The sequence below is a fragment of the Girardinichthys multiradiatus genome, chromosome 19 (genome assembly GCF_021462225.1).
Source record: "Girardinichthys multiradiatus isolate DD_20200921_A chromosome 19, DD_fGirMul_XY1, whole genome shotgun sequence".
Classification (NCBI taxonomy): Eukaryota; Metazoa; Chordata; class Actinopteri; order Cyprinodontiformes; family Goodeidae; genus Girardinichthys; species Girardinichthys multiradiatus.
Genome location: NC_061811.1, coordinates 575682 through 591360, shown reverse-complemented (window position 1 = coordinate 591360; position 15679 = coordinate 575682). Strand labels below are relative to the sequence as shown.

At 46.6% G+C, this 15679-nt stretch overlaps 1 protein-coding gene across 1 annotated transcript in view; it reads left to right on the top strand.

Annotated features, from left to right (window-relative positions):
* Window positions 1-14669, top strand: part of ccdc88c (coiled-coil domain containing 88C) — a 58217-nt gene extending 43548 nt beyond the window's left edge. The window contains exons 18-31 of the mRNA XM_047345142.1: window positions 694-835; window positions 974-1090; window positions 1172-1333; window positions 1409-1686; window positions 3585-3728; window positions 5243-5429; window positions 5504-5649; window positions 5728-5817; window positions 5899-6185; window positions 10169-10237; window positions 11175-11270; window positions 11340-11435; window positions 11531-11769; window positions 11861-14669. Of these exons, the coding sequence (XP_047201098.1) occupies window positions 694-835; window positions 974-1090; window positions 1172-1333; window positions 1409-1686; window positions 3585-3728; window positions 5243-5429; window positions 5504-5649; window positions 5728-5817; window positions 5899-6185; window positions 10169-10237; window positions 11175-11270; window positions 11340-11435; window positions 11531-11769; window positions 11861-12571 (2764 nt within the window). The 3' untranslated portion in view covers window positions 12572-14669. The remainder of the gene's footprint in view (window positions 1-693; window positions 836-973; window positions 1091-1171; window positions 1334-1408; window positions 1687-3584; window positions 3729-5242; window positions 5430-5503; window positions 5650-5727; window positions 5818-5898; window positions 6186-10168; window positions 10238-11174; window positions 11271-11339; window positions 11436-11530; window positions 11770-11860) is intronic.
* Window positions 14670-15679: the final 1010 nt, after the last annotated feature.

Here is a 15679-nt window from a genome sequence, read left to right as displayed (position 1 = left end):
TTATCAGAGGTCAATTTAATGCCATCCAGGTTAAGTGATTGACTAAGCAGTTTCTTTTTTAAAGACTCCGGTCCAAAGACGACAACTTCTGTCTTGTCTGAATTTAGAAGCAGAAAATTTAAAGTCATCCAAGTTTTTATATCTTCAAGACATGCTTGTAGTCTATCTAACTGGTTGGGCTCATCAGGATTTATGGATAAGTAAAGCTGAGTATCATCAGCGTAACAGTGAAAATTTATCCCATGCTGCCTGATAATTTGACCTATTGGAAGCATATATATAGTAAAGAGAATTGGCCCAAGTACTGAACCCTGTGGTACTCCACAATTAACCCTGGAGTTTAAAGATGATTTATCATTTATATGAACAAACTGGAATCTGTCAGACAGATAAGATTTAAACCAGCCTAGCGCTGTTCCCCTGATCCCTACAGCATATTCCAGCCTTTTTTCACCCATCCATTCATCTGTTATACTGTTTTTAAGAAGGTGTCCACATACAGCTATGAAGACTTCAACATGGTACAGTTATAGACATGATGTCATCCATCCATATATGGTAGTGCTTCCTGTTGTGGGCGTGTGTTTGAAAACGAGCTAGAAAAACTAGAAAAGGCCAATGGTACCTTGCATCACATGATCAGTTTGTTTCTGTTTGTAAATATGATGATCATCTACCATCTAACTCCTTCAGCAGGTTCAGGCTGCTGGAGTCCCGGCTGGAGGAGACCGTCCAGCAGACCATGAAGCTGAAGGAGGAAAAAATCAGCAGCTTGGAGAAGAAACTAGAAGAGAGCAACGCTTTGAATGTTTCTCTACGCAACGAGCTGACCTCTGTATGCTCACCCAGAAAATACTGATCCAGTTCACACTGGGCTGGATCAGAACCTTTTCACAGAACTGTACACATAAACTAAAAACGCCATTTTATACAACGGGTCAGTGTGAATGAAGCTTTGTTGCTGTGTTTCTAGGCTCAGCGTCAGCAGCAGAAAAAGGAAAGTTCCCGGCAGCAAGGATCAGGCAGTGAACATGGAGCCACTGCTGAACTGCTGCGCATCAAAGATCATCTCATCACCGTGGAGAAGAGCGTAAGCTTCAAACTGAGCCTTTCTCCATCATCTTCTTGTTTTCCTTCTAGTTTAATACCACAAAGCTGCTGTTTCCTGTAGAACGCCTCCCTTCAGACGGAGAGCAGTTTACTGAAGGCGCAGCTCAAGCAGCTTGACAGCCAGAACACTTCCCTCAACAACCAGATGGTGGCGCTGCAACGGCACGCCACCACTCTGCAGGAGCAGAACTCAGCTCTACATACTCAGACAGCGAAGCTGCAGGTGCTGCTCAATCTGCGTCTCTCTGAGCACGTCCTTCGTCAAGACTGCTATCTGACCTACCTCTCTCTGTCTCAGGTGGAGAACTCTACCGTGTCCTCGCAGAGCGCCTCCCTCATGGCCCAGAATGCTGTGCTGCAAGGCCAGGTCACTGCCCTAGAGACCGAGGTGGAGTCGTGGCAGCGGCAGCGCGACGAGGCGTGGCGAGCCCGAGAGAGCGTGCTCAGCGACCATGAGCGCCTGCTGAGCGTGCACGAGAGGCAGGCTCATGAGTATGAGCAGCTCATCAGCCAGCATGCCGCACTGAAAGGCAAGCAGAGGGCGCTAGAGAGCGAGCACAGGACACTGCATAGCAAGTAAGTTTGCAAAGCTTCTTGTCAGGTTTTGTAAAGATGGTTGGTGCACATTAGAGCTGTGATAAGTGGCACAGAAGCAGCTGGAGGTTTGCACACCTCCAAATCGCACCTAGTCTGGTGGTGCTGGTCAGGCATATATATATATATATATATATATATATATATATATATATATATATATATATATATATTGTACTGGCAAAAGTATTTGTCTGTCTACTACATGTACATGAACTTTGATGACATCCTATTCTTAATCTATAAGGTCCAGTTGGTTGATGGACCCCCGTTCCCAGAAACAGCAACTTTAACTATTCTGTAAAAATCTTCCAGAAGGTTTAGGAGTGTGTTCATAGTTAGAGCAGAAAACCAGATCTGCAGCCTCTGCTCTAATGTTCAAGACGGTTAAGGTCAGGACTATGATCAGGCCAGTCACATTTCTTCACACCTGCAGCCATGGAAGTGATTGGAACAGTAAAATTCATTGATCTGGTGGTGGAACCCACTGCAATATAGCAACATAATGTATGTGTAACATGTTCTTTACCAGTGGTACTAGGGAGTAGTCACAAGATTATTCCAGTATATGCACCACCTTACCGGTCCTAAACCTTTATTGGATGTTATTCAACCTTACAAACAGGGCAATGAACACACTGACGATGACGGTGCTAAGGAAACACAGCGGACCACTGGTTGGCTTTAGCAGAGCTATTAGCTTGTTAGCTGTTAGCGGAGACAACACGTGGCACGTTTTCAAACAATATTCAAACCTATTTTTAGCAGGTTAGTTCAAGGAGATTAAGGAAAAACAGATAAACTGGAGCAAACCCACATTACAGGACCATCAGTGTTTAAACATCTGATTGAAATAAAGTTTGTTTCAACTTCAAAACACAACTAAAGGCTCACTAGCCGTTAGCATTCAAATAGTTTAACAAACACCATGAAATAAACGATATTTAATTGTTTCATCCTGAACTAATTTTCTTTGTCTGGACGCACTTCTTACATGAACCGTTTTGATGAATCAGAGTGAAAAAGGTCCAAAGGTAGTGTGGAAAAGGCGGCCCGGTCCAGCTGCTTTGTTGCATGGCGGACGGTGAACAAAGAAGCCGTGGCTGCTGCTCTCAGTAGCAGCTTGGGGTAGCTTCTGCTCCCTGGACACACAGGAAGGCGTACGATGCTGCGGTTCATATGCCGTCTTCTCTCAGGCTGGGAGGAGCAAACTCACTTCACTTGACGGGATTAGATATACCGTCTCTTCTGGGAGAACCTCTGGTTCAGATGATTTCTCTGCTGAAGCTCAGTAAGAAAGATTAAAGACAGCTTGTCTTAATTACCCCTTAGCATGAATGCTGGATGCACACACAGCAGGTCATAACTTAACTTTTGGTTGTTCTCAATCGACGGATACCCCAACATCAGCTCGTAGTCAACTTTGGATCCAAGGATTCTTCGAAGTAGTCAAGGAGTCTTCCTTGCGCTGATCGCATCAGGGAGGCAGAAGTTTGTTGTTAGTGGCTCCTTAACATCACAGATGTTCCAGCTGTGGTTCCTCTTCCCTGGCCTGGACTAAACTAGGTTAATGTGGTGCATTTAGGGACTCCCGAGTTTTTACCAGTCTCTTTGTCAGTTCGGTCCATGTTTCACCTAAGAAAGAACATCATTGGTTGTCCTTCATCTCAGGACATTTTGCACTTCTTCAGACATTGTCCACGGGTCTGGACCTAAGCACCTCCCCCCATCAGCTGCTTTCTGTCTCGAGAGGCTGCAGTTCATGGAGCAGGTTCTGGCAGACCACCACGGTCATAAGAGACGTGCAACCCAGTGGGTCATCACTCTTTGGTTCTTGTGAATAAAAACAAATGTGACCCAGTTTACAAATGTTGGTGCAGGTACTGCTCTCTGCTGCAGCAGAAGGAGAAATGGGAGGAGGATCAGGGACGCAGTCAGAAAGAAAAGGAGGAGCTGAAGCAAGAGGTCCAGAAGAACCGACTCCTACAGCAGGAGAACCTGCAGCTGAAATCTGAAGTGGACCGGTAAGGGATGGAAACATCACACATTCACTTCCAGTGAACCAAAGCAGAGTGTCAATTCATGTTTTTAACTTACTGGATCCTGTAATGGGTCGGTCCAACAATGTGGTTCCTTAAATGTGATGTCATGATGTCGTTTATGAAACTCTAATATCTCCATTATTAATTCACGTCTTTACTTCCCCTCTCGTTACGAACATGTCATGTTTTACCGTCATAGCTAAAAGCTGCTGGTAAATCGGGCTCCATTGTTTGGTTCTGCATGCATCCTGCAGGGGTTCAGCCACTGAGCTGCTCCACATCTCAGCGTCCTGCCATAACCGTCATTCTCTGCAGCTGTACTTCAGATTCTTCCTAAAGTATTCACTCCCCCTGAACTTTCGCGTTTTCTGTCCCAGTTCACAAACTTTAGTGCAGAGCTGCGGGGAGGAAGGAAAATAATTCAGGGTCTTAAACAGTTGTTACTCAGAGAAATCTGAAATGTGTGGTATCATTCCTGAGTCAGAACTCTGTAGAACCTCCTCTGGTTCCAGGTCTTTTGAGGTTCCTCTCTACCAGCTTAGAACATTTACAGACTGAAATGTTCTCCATTCTTCTTTGTAAAACTGCTCAAACTCAGTCAGGCTGGATGGATGGAGAACATATGTGAGTCTTCCCACAGATTCTCAGTTGGATTTAGGCTTGGACTTTGACTAGGCCATTAAAACACACGAATCTGCTTTGATTTAAACCATCTCATCGTAGCTATAATTGTATGTTCATGGTGGATTTTCTGCTGCAGGTCCAACAGACCCACTATGGTCTCTTCTATGCTCAGAAGCCCATTCTCCAGCGTGTTTCCTTTCCAGCTAAAATCTCTTATTGTCTCCAAGTCGGCCATATTGGCTTCTTCGTTAAGCTTCGGGACTCGCTGCCTCTGGTTAATTAACCTCTTAAGCCCCAGGCTCCCCTTACAAGGGGACTTGGTCTCTTTAGCTGACTAACTCTGACACACACTTGTCATATGTCCAGATCTTCATCTGAGACTCCTCAACAAAATGATCTACTTCTACTTATATCCACTGACCACTGCTCAAACGCCATGCAAAAAAGTCTAACATGTATGAATTGCCTGTTGTGTTGACACCAGACTGGCTCCACATGTCACTCAGATGCTGTAATTACAATTTATTGTGTTTATTTCCTTCTTTACAGTAAGAGTAAGAGCTTTTCTATGAAAAATCTGTTTTCTGTTAGGCAGAATTTTGTTTTTTTGCATTCAAACCTTATTTACTCAGACCCAGAATAATTACTCTCAAATGTTCACATCCACATCATCCTCCAGGACCTTTCTGTTAGTAGATACCAAGATGAGCAGTTCAGGCATTGTTCATGTTGCTGCAGCATCATCTTAGCTGCAGCAACATGAAGATATGTTGTCTTGCTGGTCAATAAAACAGTAAGGACCACTTGGATCAGAACCAACCTTGTTGATCCACGTCACTCATCTGTCTAACTTCTTCTCCTTGTCTGCTCAGACTGACTCGGAGCCAATCACAGCACACCGAGCAGAGCGAGGGCCTCCACCAGCGAGTCAACGAGCTGAAGAGCTCGTTAAGCTTAGCTCAGCAGGAAGTAAGCCAGTGGATGGCCCGTCATGACTCACTGATGGAGCAGCACCAGAACCTGGACATCACCATGACCAAACTGGACAACCACTGTGAGGTAAACTAAAACCAGCTGGGATGAGAGGGAATTCTAACTGGGAACAGTTTGAAACTGGTTCTGTGGGTTTGCAGCTGCTGAGTCGCCTGAAGGGGAACCTGGAGGAGGAGAACCACCACCTGCTGAGCCAGATCAATCTGCTGGGTCAGCAGAACCACACACTGCTGGAGAGGAGCATGGAGAGCAAGGAGCTGTATCACCAGGAGCAGAAGCTCTACATGTAACTTCATCAAACAGCTGAAACTGTTGCTGCAGCTGTGATAAACAGCTGATCATGTCTGTGTCTGTTCCCACTCAGAGATAAGCTCAACGCTCTGCGACGGCAGAAGGAGAAGCTGGAGGAGAAGATCATGGACCAGTACAAGTTCTACGACCCCTCACCCAAAAAGTACAAAGTGCTGCTTTACACCACGTTAGTAAAGTTTACAGTCAAACAACATGTCTTCACCTCCAGATATTCACGTTTCAGGAGGAGTCAGTGGTCCGGAGCTAAAGCTCTGGTCAAGCTGATCAAACCCAGAAAAGAGAGCAGCCGGGAGCGCGGAGCCGACCGGGACAAGGAGGCTGAGAGGAACCGGGAGAGAGCCAAGAGCGCTCCTGATATCCCCCTGCCTGCCACGCCCTCTCTGCTGCCCCCAGAGACCCCACCCCCTGCTCCCCCACGCACAGGAAACGACACACACAGTAACCATAGCAACCACAACAGCAGCCCGAGCCTGGGACCCCAAAGTCCTGCCGTGACCCCCATCAGCCGAGGTAAAGACAAACCTGCAGGAAAAAGTGTAATTGGTAAACTAACCCAAACTGCTCCTGCCATCAGATTTTCTGACCCTTATCAGAAATATGTCTCCTCCGTCTCTAGGGGCAACACAAAACAGGAGAAGAGAGGTAAAACAGTCTGACCTAGAAGATAAGGTCTCCGCCCTTTAATGAACTGAACAGGTGGAGGAAAATCTAAGTCCAGCCAATCACATGCTTTGTTTTACAGCTGAAGGAACAACCAGATAACATGGTTCCCATCTACAGAGATACGGACCTTTGTCCAGATGACTGTGTAACAACAGTTCATTAGAAGTATTAAAGTCAAGGAGTTCTCTGGTCAATGGTCTGAGGCAATGCTGTGGAAATGAAACCATAGCGAGAAATGAAAAGGTTTACAACCACATGCTGTGCTGCTGCTTGAACAGATGCAACACTAGTTGTTCCTCATGTGGACGTCTCTCAGTGATAATCAAATCATGACCCATATTCATCCGGGCCAGACCGGGTTCATGTCTGGATGATATGATGGTGATTGTTATTAAACTTAAGAAGTTCTCCAGAGGGCAAAGAAGAGAGGTGCAATGACACTTTCTAGAAAACAGTTTAAATTCAGCCTCGGGTATTGATGTTTAGACCCAGAACCTTCAGTTAGAACATCCTGAGATGTTGGCAAGGTTAACCCATCTGCCCCCTACTGGTTATTGTAGGTATTGAACTTTTTGCACAGCTTATTAGAAGCAATGAGAACAAAAAAGGCTAGTCAATAGAGAACAGCCTTAATTATGCAGACGATGTACTGTTATCCTTAAGAGAACCTTCGGTTACTATCCCTCACCTGTTCCTCTACCTGAACTTCCTCTAAGGGTATAACGTATTGATTCACCTGTTACCATGGGGACAGGCTGTGGGATAGTTGTTGTGGAATAACATTTCGTCAGGATGCTGTTATGCATCTCAAGGGTGCATTGCTCTGGTTCATCCCTGCAGGATTTAAATTCCTGCTGCAGATCCCCCATCACACTTAATGTGCCTCATTTGCCTCATGGATCAAAAATGAAACTCCTCAAGGCTTCACAAACACGTATTTATCTTTTATTCCACAATATTCAAATTATAAAGAGATCATTTTCTAAATACACATTATAATGAGCTGCAGCTCAGGGGGAATCCTCAGGAGGGCGCTCTTGTCACATCTGATAGCTGCTACATCAGTTTCTTGCAGCGATGCTGTTGGCCTGTAGGCTGGTGTTACTTGTTTCAGATTCATTCTTTAGGCCCGCTGACTGGTTCTGAAACCTTCCACAGCCGGTTCCACCCGTTCCTTAGCACCGAGCCACGCTGGGTCCACCTGTTGTTTAGCGCTGGTTCCATTCTCTGTGATCTAGAACCCTGTTGGTACTTTGGGCAGATCGGTAAGCAGAGCACAGGTTTTTAGTTGTTGAACGGAAACACCGTCTGCAGCCCGATTACAGATGTTCTGTTGGTTCTGCTGAAAAGAACCACTGGCGCCGGTTCTTCATCACGCATGGTCCCAGCTTTCTGTGTTTCTGTATCTTCTGTTTGTCGGGATGAAGCTCAGCTCAACCTGTTCTTGGACAGATAAATCATGCATCCATCAGCAGTGTGAAAGAGAAATTCTAACAGATGTCCTACAAACTGTAACGGGTCGTTAGAATCAGGACCAATCAAACGTCTAGTCCTAGTCTTTCAGGTTAATCTGGAGCCTTGGACCAAAAATGAGGCTCCAAACTTTCAGAAACGTTCATTTAGTGGATGAAAAATCCCAGATCTGACACAAACTTCCCGACTATGGCAGAAATCTTTACCGTCGTAAACATTTTTATTTCCAGATTAGGAAAACATCCAGAATCTTTGCACGGAGCAACGATTCTGCTGACATGGCTCCAACAGAGCTTAATGTGTGGATGTGGTAGAACATGATCTTCTGGATCTTCAGGCCACATTCACACTGATGGATGAAGATCTGTTTATGCATGGCTACGCTTTTCTAAGTCCCCAACACCACCTGTTCATCAGCAGGTGAACCACCTCCAGCAGCAGCAGATTCATCATCTGGTGATTCAGGTGCTCCAGCTCAGATGTCGTAAGCCTTGGCGAGTCGCTGCTGGTACCTTCTCCTCATCAGGAGAAGGTACCATGATGCTGAGGTTTCAGCCAAATCATAAAGAAATAGAGAAACTTATTATAAACCTTCAATAATAAAACTATTTTAGGTTTTAAACCAGCATTTAAATGGTTCTGTGGTCTGAGCAGTGCAGATGTGCACAGAGTGGAGAAAACTAGAATCTGGTTCCAGTTCTAAGTAAAATTCTCGAAACCAGGATTCTGGGTTGGTTTATTGGATTAGTTTGTGTCATTCCTGAGTTTGGATTTTTTTCCAACTTGACGTTGGAGCTGAATGAGGAGCCTCCACAGGTTCAGCTGCCTGGTCATCAGTTCGGTCCAAGTTGAGCTCAGTTTTCTGGTGAAATTCTAACGGGTTCTTCTGCATGTGTTCTGTTGGGAATCAATCATCAATATCTTCTGATCAATAACTTTTCACTCATTTTCCTCCCTCTCATCTCCCTCCATCTCTCAGCTCCTCCTCCCAAACGTTTACATTTCCTCCGCAGTAAAAGTCAGGACAAGCTCCTCTCCTCCTCCTCTTCCTCCTCCTCCTCTTCCTCTTCATCATCCCGCCCCGCCCTCTCTCTCACCAGACGTCTGCGGTTTTGGTCGTCCTCTGACATCCCAGCTGACATCATCAGTAGTCCTACAATCTCAGCCACCGGCGTTTTCTAAACCCCCCTCATCATCATCATCATCATCATCATCATCAACCTCCTGTCAAACACATACACACACACACACACACACACGCTGCATGCTGCTGGACAGTATTAATAGTAAGTAGTGTTTGATGTTCTGTGAGCTCTCCGTCCTGCTTCTGCTCCGCCTCCTTCCTGCATAAGTCCCGCCTCTTCCTGCCACCCTCAGTGTTCGGTTTGCTTCACAGAGCTTCGCTGCAGGTTTCCACCAGGCTGCAGTTTGTTTCCTGGTTTTTGCAGCTGCTTGTTTGCTGTGTTTGAAAGTTGAAAACCTGACGGTGAGACAGCAGCAGGTCTGACTTTACTAAAGGAGGTTCCTGTTGGATCCATTAGAACTCTGAGGTCAGAATTTCAGATCACAACACCCTCACCTCCACACTATGGATCCTGGTGATGGTTGTTTTTTTATGAACTCTGACCCACAAACAGCACCGTCCAACAGTTGGTTCCTTGGTTCCTTTCATTGCACCAAAGACAAACTGTCATTGCACTTTATTACCTGTAGATGGCATCATTGCTGAGAAACAGCAGCCATTTTCAGATTTTATTCCATTCCAACTTTAGGGTGTTTGAAATACCTTCAAGCACGTCATGGGATGCCTTTATCTGCAGTAGTTCAGTAGTCTGAACATCTGCACTGGGGACCAGTCTGAACTCCAGGATTCCCAGTACGCAGTCTGAGATCTATGGAATTTCACATAAGCATGGAAACAGAAACTAGTTACCTGGTGCTGGTCGTTTGCTTTTCCAGTCACCCCTGTCCTAATTCCTCACCTCCTGATCTACCTTCACTAAGGGGTCCATTCCTCCTGCAGCTGCAAGGTTGTTGTCATTAAAGTTTAATTAACTAAACTTTCACATTATTATGCAGCCAAGTGGATGCAGAGCTGTGTAAGCAAACAGAAAACCGTGGAGGTTAGGGTTGGATGCAGTGAGGACAGCTAAACTTTGCCTCCACACATCCAGCGCAGTAGATCCATGTTCAACATTAGATAACTCACTGATCCTTCATCCTGAAGCAGAACATCTGCTCTGCTTCTTCACTAATGCACAGAATCTCAGCCTGCCACCCCAGAGTTCCTGCACTGCCTGCACACAGGTCACAGTGCATGCACAGCACTTCCCTAAATCTTTCTGATTGGTCCACAGGATTGACTGACAGAGGCCGTGGCGTTCATGGCAGCAGCAGCGAAAGCGTCAACGGAGACGATGCACACGGTAAACACTGAGGATTCAACATGTCTACATCCAGCTGTGCTCAGTCAGTCGTAGCTCTACAGGGTAAATCATTTCCTAGCCGCTGTAGTAGAGTAATAGAAAACCAGCAAGTCCAGGAGCAGCGAGCTGCATGATGCTGATGGACTGAAAGGTAAAATATTCTCTGTGAGGAAACCTTTCGTTGCTTAGGAAGAACAGTGGAATCTGATTAGAAGTTCACCAGAGAAGATTAGGTTTCACAGCTAAAATGATCTCATATGCTTTAATATGGAAACCCAGACCAGAGAGATGGCTCTAAGGTAGGATCACCTGGAGATGATCGACCTATGATCATCTCTAGGTGATCTAAGAAGCTCCACGGTCACCTGAGAGAAGTTAGTTATCAGCAAGAGGCTGAAGAGGTTACAGTTGACCAAGATCACACTGACCCTGCAGGAGAAATGGATCAACCAACAGACCCATTTCTTTTTGATGCTTAGAACCACTCAAACCCTGGACCTTCATCCAACAGAAAACCTGTGAGATGCCAATCAAACCTTTTGTTTCTGAAGTAAAAAGCAACAAGTCCAGAGGAACCAACGGTTCTGGGCTGGAACACCTGTTCACAGGTGTCAGCAGCAGGTCGGCTCCCGGCAGCACTTCTTATACACCTAAATATGAGTTCATTGAATCTTCAAGCATGTTCCAGTGTTGGAGATAGGAAGGAAACATCCTGGCCCTCCTCCGGATGTTCTGCAGGGTCAGAACACTTTGGATCAAACTTGGCTTTGATCCAGTGCAGGATGCGCAGCCTTCTCAGTGCATTTCAGTCTGTAGAAATAAAAACGTTTATAGGAATTTAGAGTTTTCCTCACGTTTTTCAACACAGCTGCAGGTTGTAGATGTTGCTCATAAAGTCAGGAAGAATTTAATTGACTCCCGCAGGTTTTCTTTTCAGGTCAGATCCACAGGAGTCGCCTGAGCTCCAGTCCGAACCTTCTGAACCAGACCTGCAGCTCCAGACCAGGTCCGGTCGTGAGCCGAAGACCCAGAGGTAGGCAACCTTCAGCATCCAGTTTGATTTAGAACTTGGCGGCTTCCTGACCAAAAAAACTGATTCCAGGTTTGCTCGATGAAGACTCGGTCTTTGGAGGTTGCCCCGGTTCTGGAGACTTCAGCCGCAACACCTCCAGCTCCAGCTCCCCCGTCGCATGTAGAGGTGGGTGTTACCTGTGAGCGAAACACAGATCAGTAACAGAACCAATCACAGAAACACGGATCAGTAACAGAACCCATCGTTTCTTCTCATCTCAGATGCTTCAGATCGGCAGCCACGCTCTGCCAGCCTCTCCAGTGATGATGTTGTGGGCCTCAGCCAATCACAGCAGAGCCTATCACGGAGCTCCACGCTCCCTTATGACCACACCCCCCAGAGGGCCCAACCTCAGCGAGGAGGCGGAGCCAGGGCTAAGCCACGCCCAGGTTCTCCAGGAAGTGAGATGGTGACACTGAAGGAGTTCCTACAGGAGAGCAACCTGTTGTCTCCTCCGCTGGTGAGGACCTCCACCTCACAATTAAATGATTCAATCATTATTATTAAACATTAATTATCAATACAACTTATTAATGGCTTGTTATTATCAGCTGTCCACAGGAAGTACTGATGAGCTGATGGCCGACTACTTCACCAGAAGCTCCGCCCCCTCAGCTCCCTCTGCCAGGGATCAGGTGACTCCCACCAGCTATGTCTCGCCCACCGTCCACTCGTCCAATCAGAGGCCCGGTCAGAGTGTAAAGCCTTCCCCTCGACAGCCAGTCGGCCAATCACCAGCCTCGAGCCAAACAGTTACACAGAGAACCGGCCAATCACTGAGCAGAGCCTTCAGCCTGGCTTCTGCCGACCTGCTGTGCTCCCAGGGACCAGACAGTTACCGTGGAAACAAGGTAGACGGGGTGGTCCGTCGCCAAGGAGGAGGGGGTACCCAAAACGAGCGCCCCATGTCCGCTCGTTTTGCGACTTCTGACTTTCTGAGTCCGACGATCCACCACTCCACATCCCTAAACCTGCAGACGGAGAGATCCGCTGAGAGGGAGCGGGACAGGGGACGGACCATCTCCAGGAACAGCCACCGTGCAGAGGTTGCCATGGTGACCCCTGTCAGACCAATGAGGCCTGATGAAGCATCAGAGGGAGGCGACGTCCTGAGGGAGGGGCAGCCCGGAGACTCCTCCCACTCCAACAAGGAGGGCGACAGAGTCCAGAGCGGCTCCTTGGAGCGTCCCAAGAGCACGCCGGCTTCTCCGGATCCCAACAACGACCCGCAGACTGTGTGGTACGAGTACGGCTGCGTCTAAACGCAGAATGGGTCTACATCCCGAGACAGCACCGGACTCAAGGGGCTTGGGACCGGATTTTAAACACAGGTCTCAGTGAGGCTAACGGGCCGCTCTGAGAGTTCTGATGGTTTGTGTTCTGCTCCACTTTTACACCAAGGACGTTAATTCTAAACAGGGACTGTGGATGTTTTTACTGACGCTCAATCTGGAGCACAGAGGGAGGGACTACACAGCCAGAACCGAGAAGCTGCACCAGAACGGACCTGTATACGCCCTGAGTCCTCAGCGGTTCTAGAGAACCGTCTGGGTCCTCAGCGATTGGAGCAGACTGAATGTATCCTGTTAAATGTTGACTGCTGAGAACAAACACTGGAATCTTCTCATGGAGGAATAAATAGGAACTGGGTGGAGCGGCGCCTCCCGGTTAAATTACAGTGTTCCTCCCTCCATCTTTAGCTCCTGTCCCAGCATGCATCACTCTGACACTTTACGGGAAGCAGAGCTCGAGCCGAGCCAACGGCGCTCTGTCAAACCCAAAACCACTGAGGCTTGGCCCCTGGGGGGGTTAGCGGTTTTGCTGAGGGAACCACCATGTTTGGGCTGAGAGCTGCTGCACACGAGTCGACGGAGGTCCGGCACAAACAGTGGGAACGCAGCAGAAACAAAGCTGTGGTTCTGGAACGAGGGAGAAAACCTTCTGAGTGCAGCAACGTGTGCAAACATTCAGATTCAGCTCCAGATGAAACATCTAGAGGAGCTGGGTTCCTCCTGGACCTCTGAACCTTCAGCATTCACCAAAGAATGAAAGCCTGGTTCTGGTGTTCAAATCAGAACAGGATCAGGATCCAGGTACCGTGTTTTAATGTTAGATTGAGATGTAGAGTGTATTCCTCTCAGAACCTAGTTCAAACCTCCATGTTCCTGAAGAACCGATGCAAATGGTTGGACTTTATCTGACCCAGTTATTATTTTGATCCCAATCCCAGTTTTTCCACAATCACAGTTTAAGTTTGAGGATTTTACCAGATTTTCCTCAGACTGTTCTCCTTATGATGTGACGATGGTTCTGACCCAGTAAAATATTCTGAACCTTTTGGATTTAAACAGCGTCTCCATCCAATCTCCCAGTGCTGTAGGACTTCTGTCCAATCAGAGCCCAGAGTTCAGAGAGACACGCCCACACTCTCATTCACTCCCAGTAGGTTTCACCTCTGGATGGTTCTGCAGAAACTGGACCTGAAGTTTTTGATTAAGCTGTCAGAACTGCTACAGAAATACACAGCAGATACTTTATGAGGGATATGGAGACCAGCAGGAGGTTCTGATGTGACCCACGGTTTTTATGCAGTGACTTTCTGCCTGTGCGACCAGTGACCCAGCAGCTTCTTGGTTCTGGCGTTGATCCATCATGGCCGTCTCCAGAGACGCTGCCCGATTTTCACCCAAACCTTCAGGATCCACGACCCTGTCCAAGAGTCCAGCTCGGGCTCAGCATCAGCTTCTTGAACTCAAACACAGAGAAAAACATCATAATAAACTCATCAGGTTCCAGATCCGGTTTCAGAACCAGCTTCAGAACCAGCTCAACCTTTTGGGTGAATGTAATGAACTTGTTCAGCTCAGAAACGAGTTTTTAAATCTGATCATGACCCAAAGTCCTGTTCTGATTTTAGCTCAGATTCATCTGCCCCACACTGAACCTTCAGGTGTCCAGAACAGAACTTTCATTTTTTTACCTAGAGTCCAGAAACCCTCAAGATGAAGAAGAAGAAGATGATGAAGATGATGATGATGTAACAACACTGAAAATGACTGATTAATAAGCAACATGAACATCTATTTCCTGTTTTTAGTTTTTGTAAATATGTTAACCAAACACTGAACGGATCCAGATGTTCTCCTGTGGTCCGTCCAGGTTTGACTGAAGTTCAGCACCACGCCTCATAAATCTGGTCTTGACGTCTTCTGTCCAAGTGTCCCTCAGTGGAACGGGACAACGGGCTGCAGACGATGAGGCCCCTGAAGTCTTCTGCTGCCATGTGACAACTGCTGACAACGGACCTGTGGTTCTGTAGAAATAAAGATTTCTAAATAAAACCATCTGCTGCTGATTAAATGCTTGCTTTGGATTTTCTCTCAGTAGTTCCTCATTTGCAACAGGTTCTGTTTGTTCAGCTGAACAACATCTGGGCTCCATCCATCCGTCAGATCCGATACACATCCTATAAACAACACATACCTGCTTCCTTGATGGGGTTCTGGAAAGACCCACAAGAACCAGAGAGTAAATGACGTCACATGATGCTAAAATAAACCAATAAGATCAGAAGAACCTTAAACTAATCAGTCAGAATGAGGTAAAAACTAAATAAAAAGTCAATATGTCAGATGGGTGGGCTGCACGGTGGGGCAGCTGGTAGCACTGCAGCAAGAAGGTTGTGGGTTTAAATCCTGGCCGGGGATCTTTCTGCATGGAGTTTACATGTTCTCCCTGTGCATGACTGGGTTCTCACCGGGTACTCTGGCTTCCTCCCACAGTCCAAAGACATACCTGTTAGGTTGGTTGGTCTCTACATTGGCCTTAGGTGTGTGTGTGTGTGTGTGTGTGTGTGGTGACCTTTCCAGGCTGAACCTCGCATGCAGACTGCTGTAGATAATAGGGCTGGGCGATATGAACCAAAAATAATATCTCGATATTTTTAAACTGAATGACAAAAGACGATATATATCTCAAAAAATCATTTCTTATATTTTGTAGTAAACTTCTGAGTCAAAGCTTTGATCCAGATGCAGACACGTTTATAAAACAGCTGTAGGTAAAAAATGGCTCAAAAATAATCTAGTGGCAAATATTAAAATAATCTTCCTCCAATAAAATGTGCTACATGTTTATATTAGTGAGAATAATTCCGAGCCGGGCTGGACTTTTAGCAGCTGTTCAAAGCCGTCTTGTTCCACAGCTGGTACCGGAACCACATGATACGTCACTGTTTCTCTCATAAGGCCCAGCCCGGGTGGATAGGAGGCTGGGAAGGCAGCACACAGTTTAATATTCTTTATGCTGCTGTTTTAAATGCTGGAAGAAATTTCTAGTGCTCCAACTTTTTGTCAGGACTTGCTTTCAGC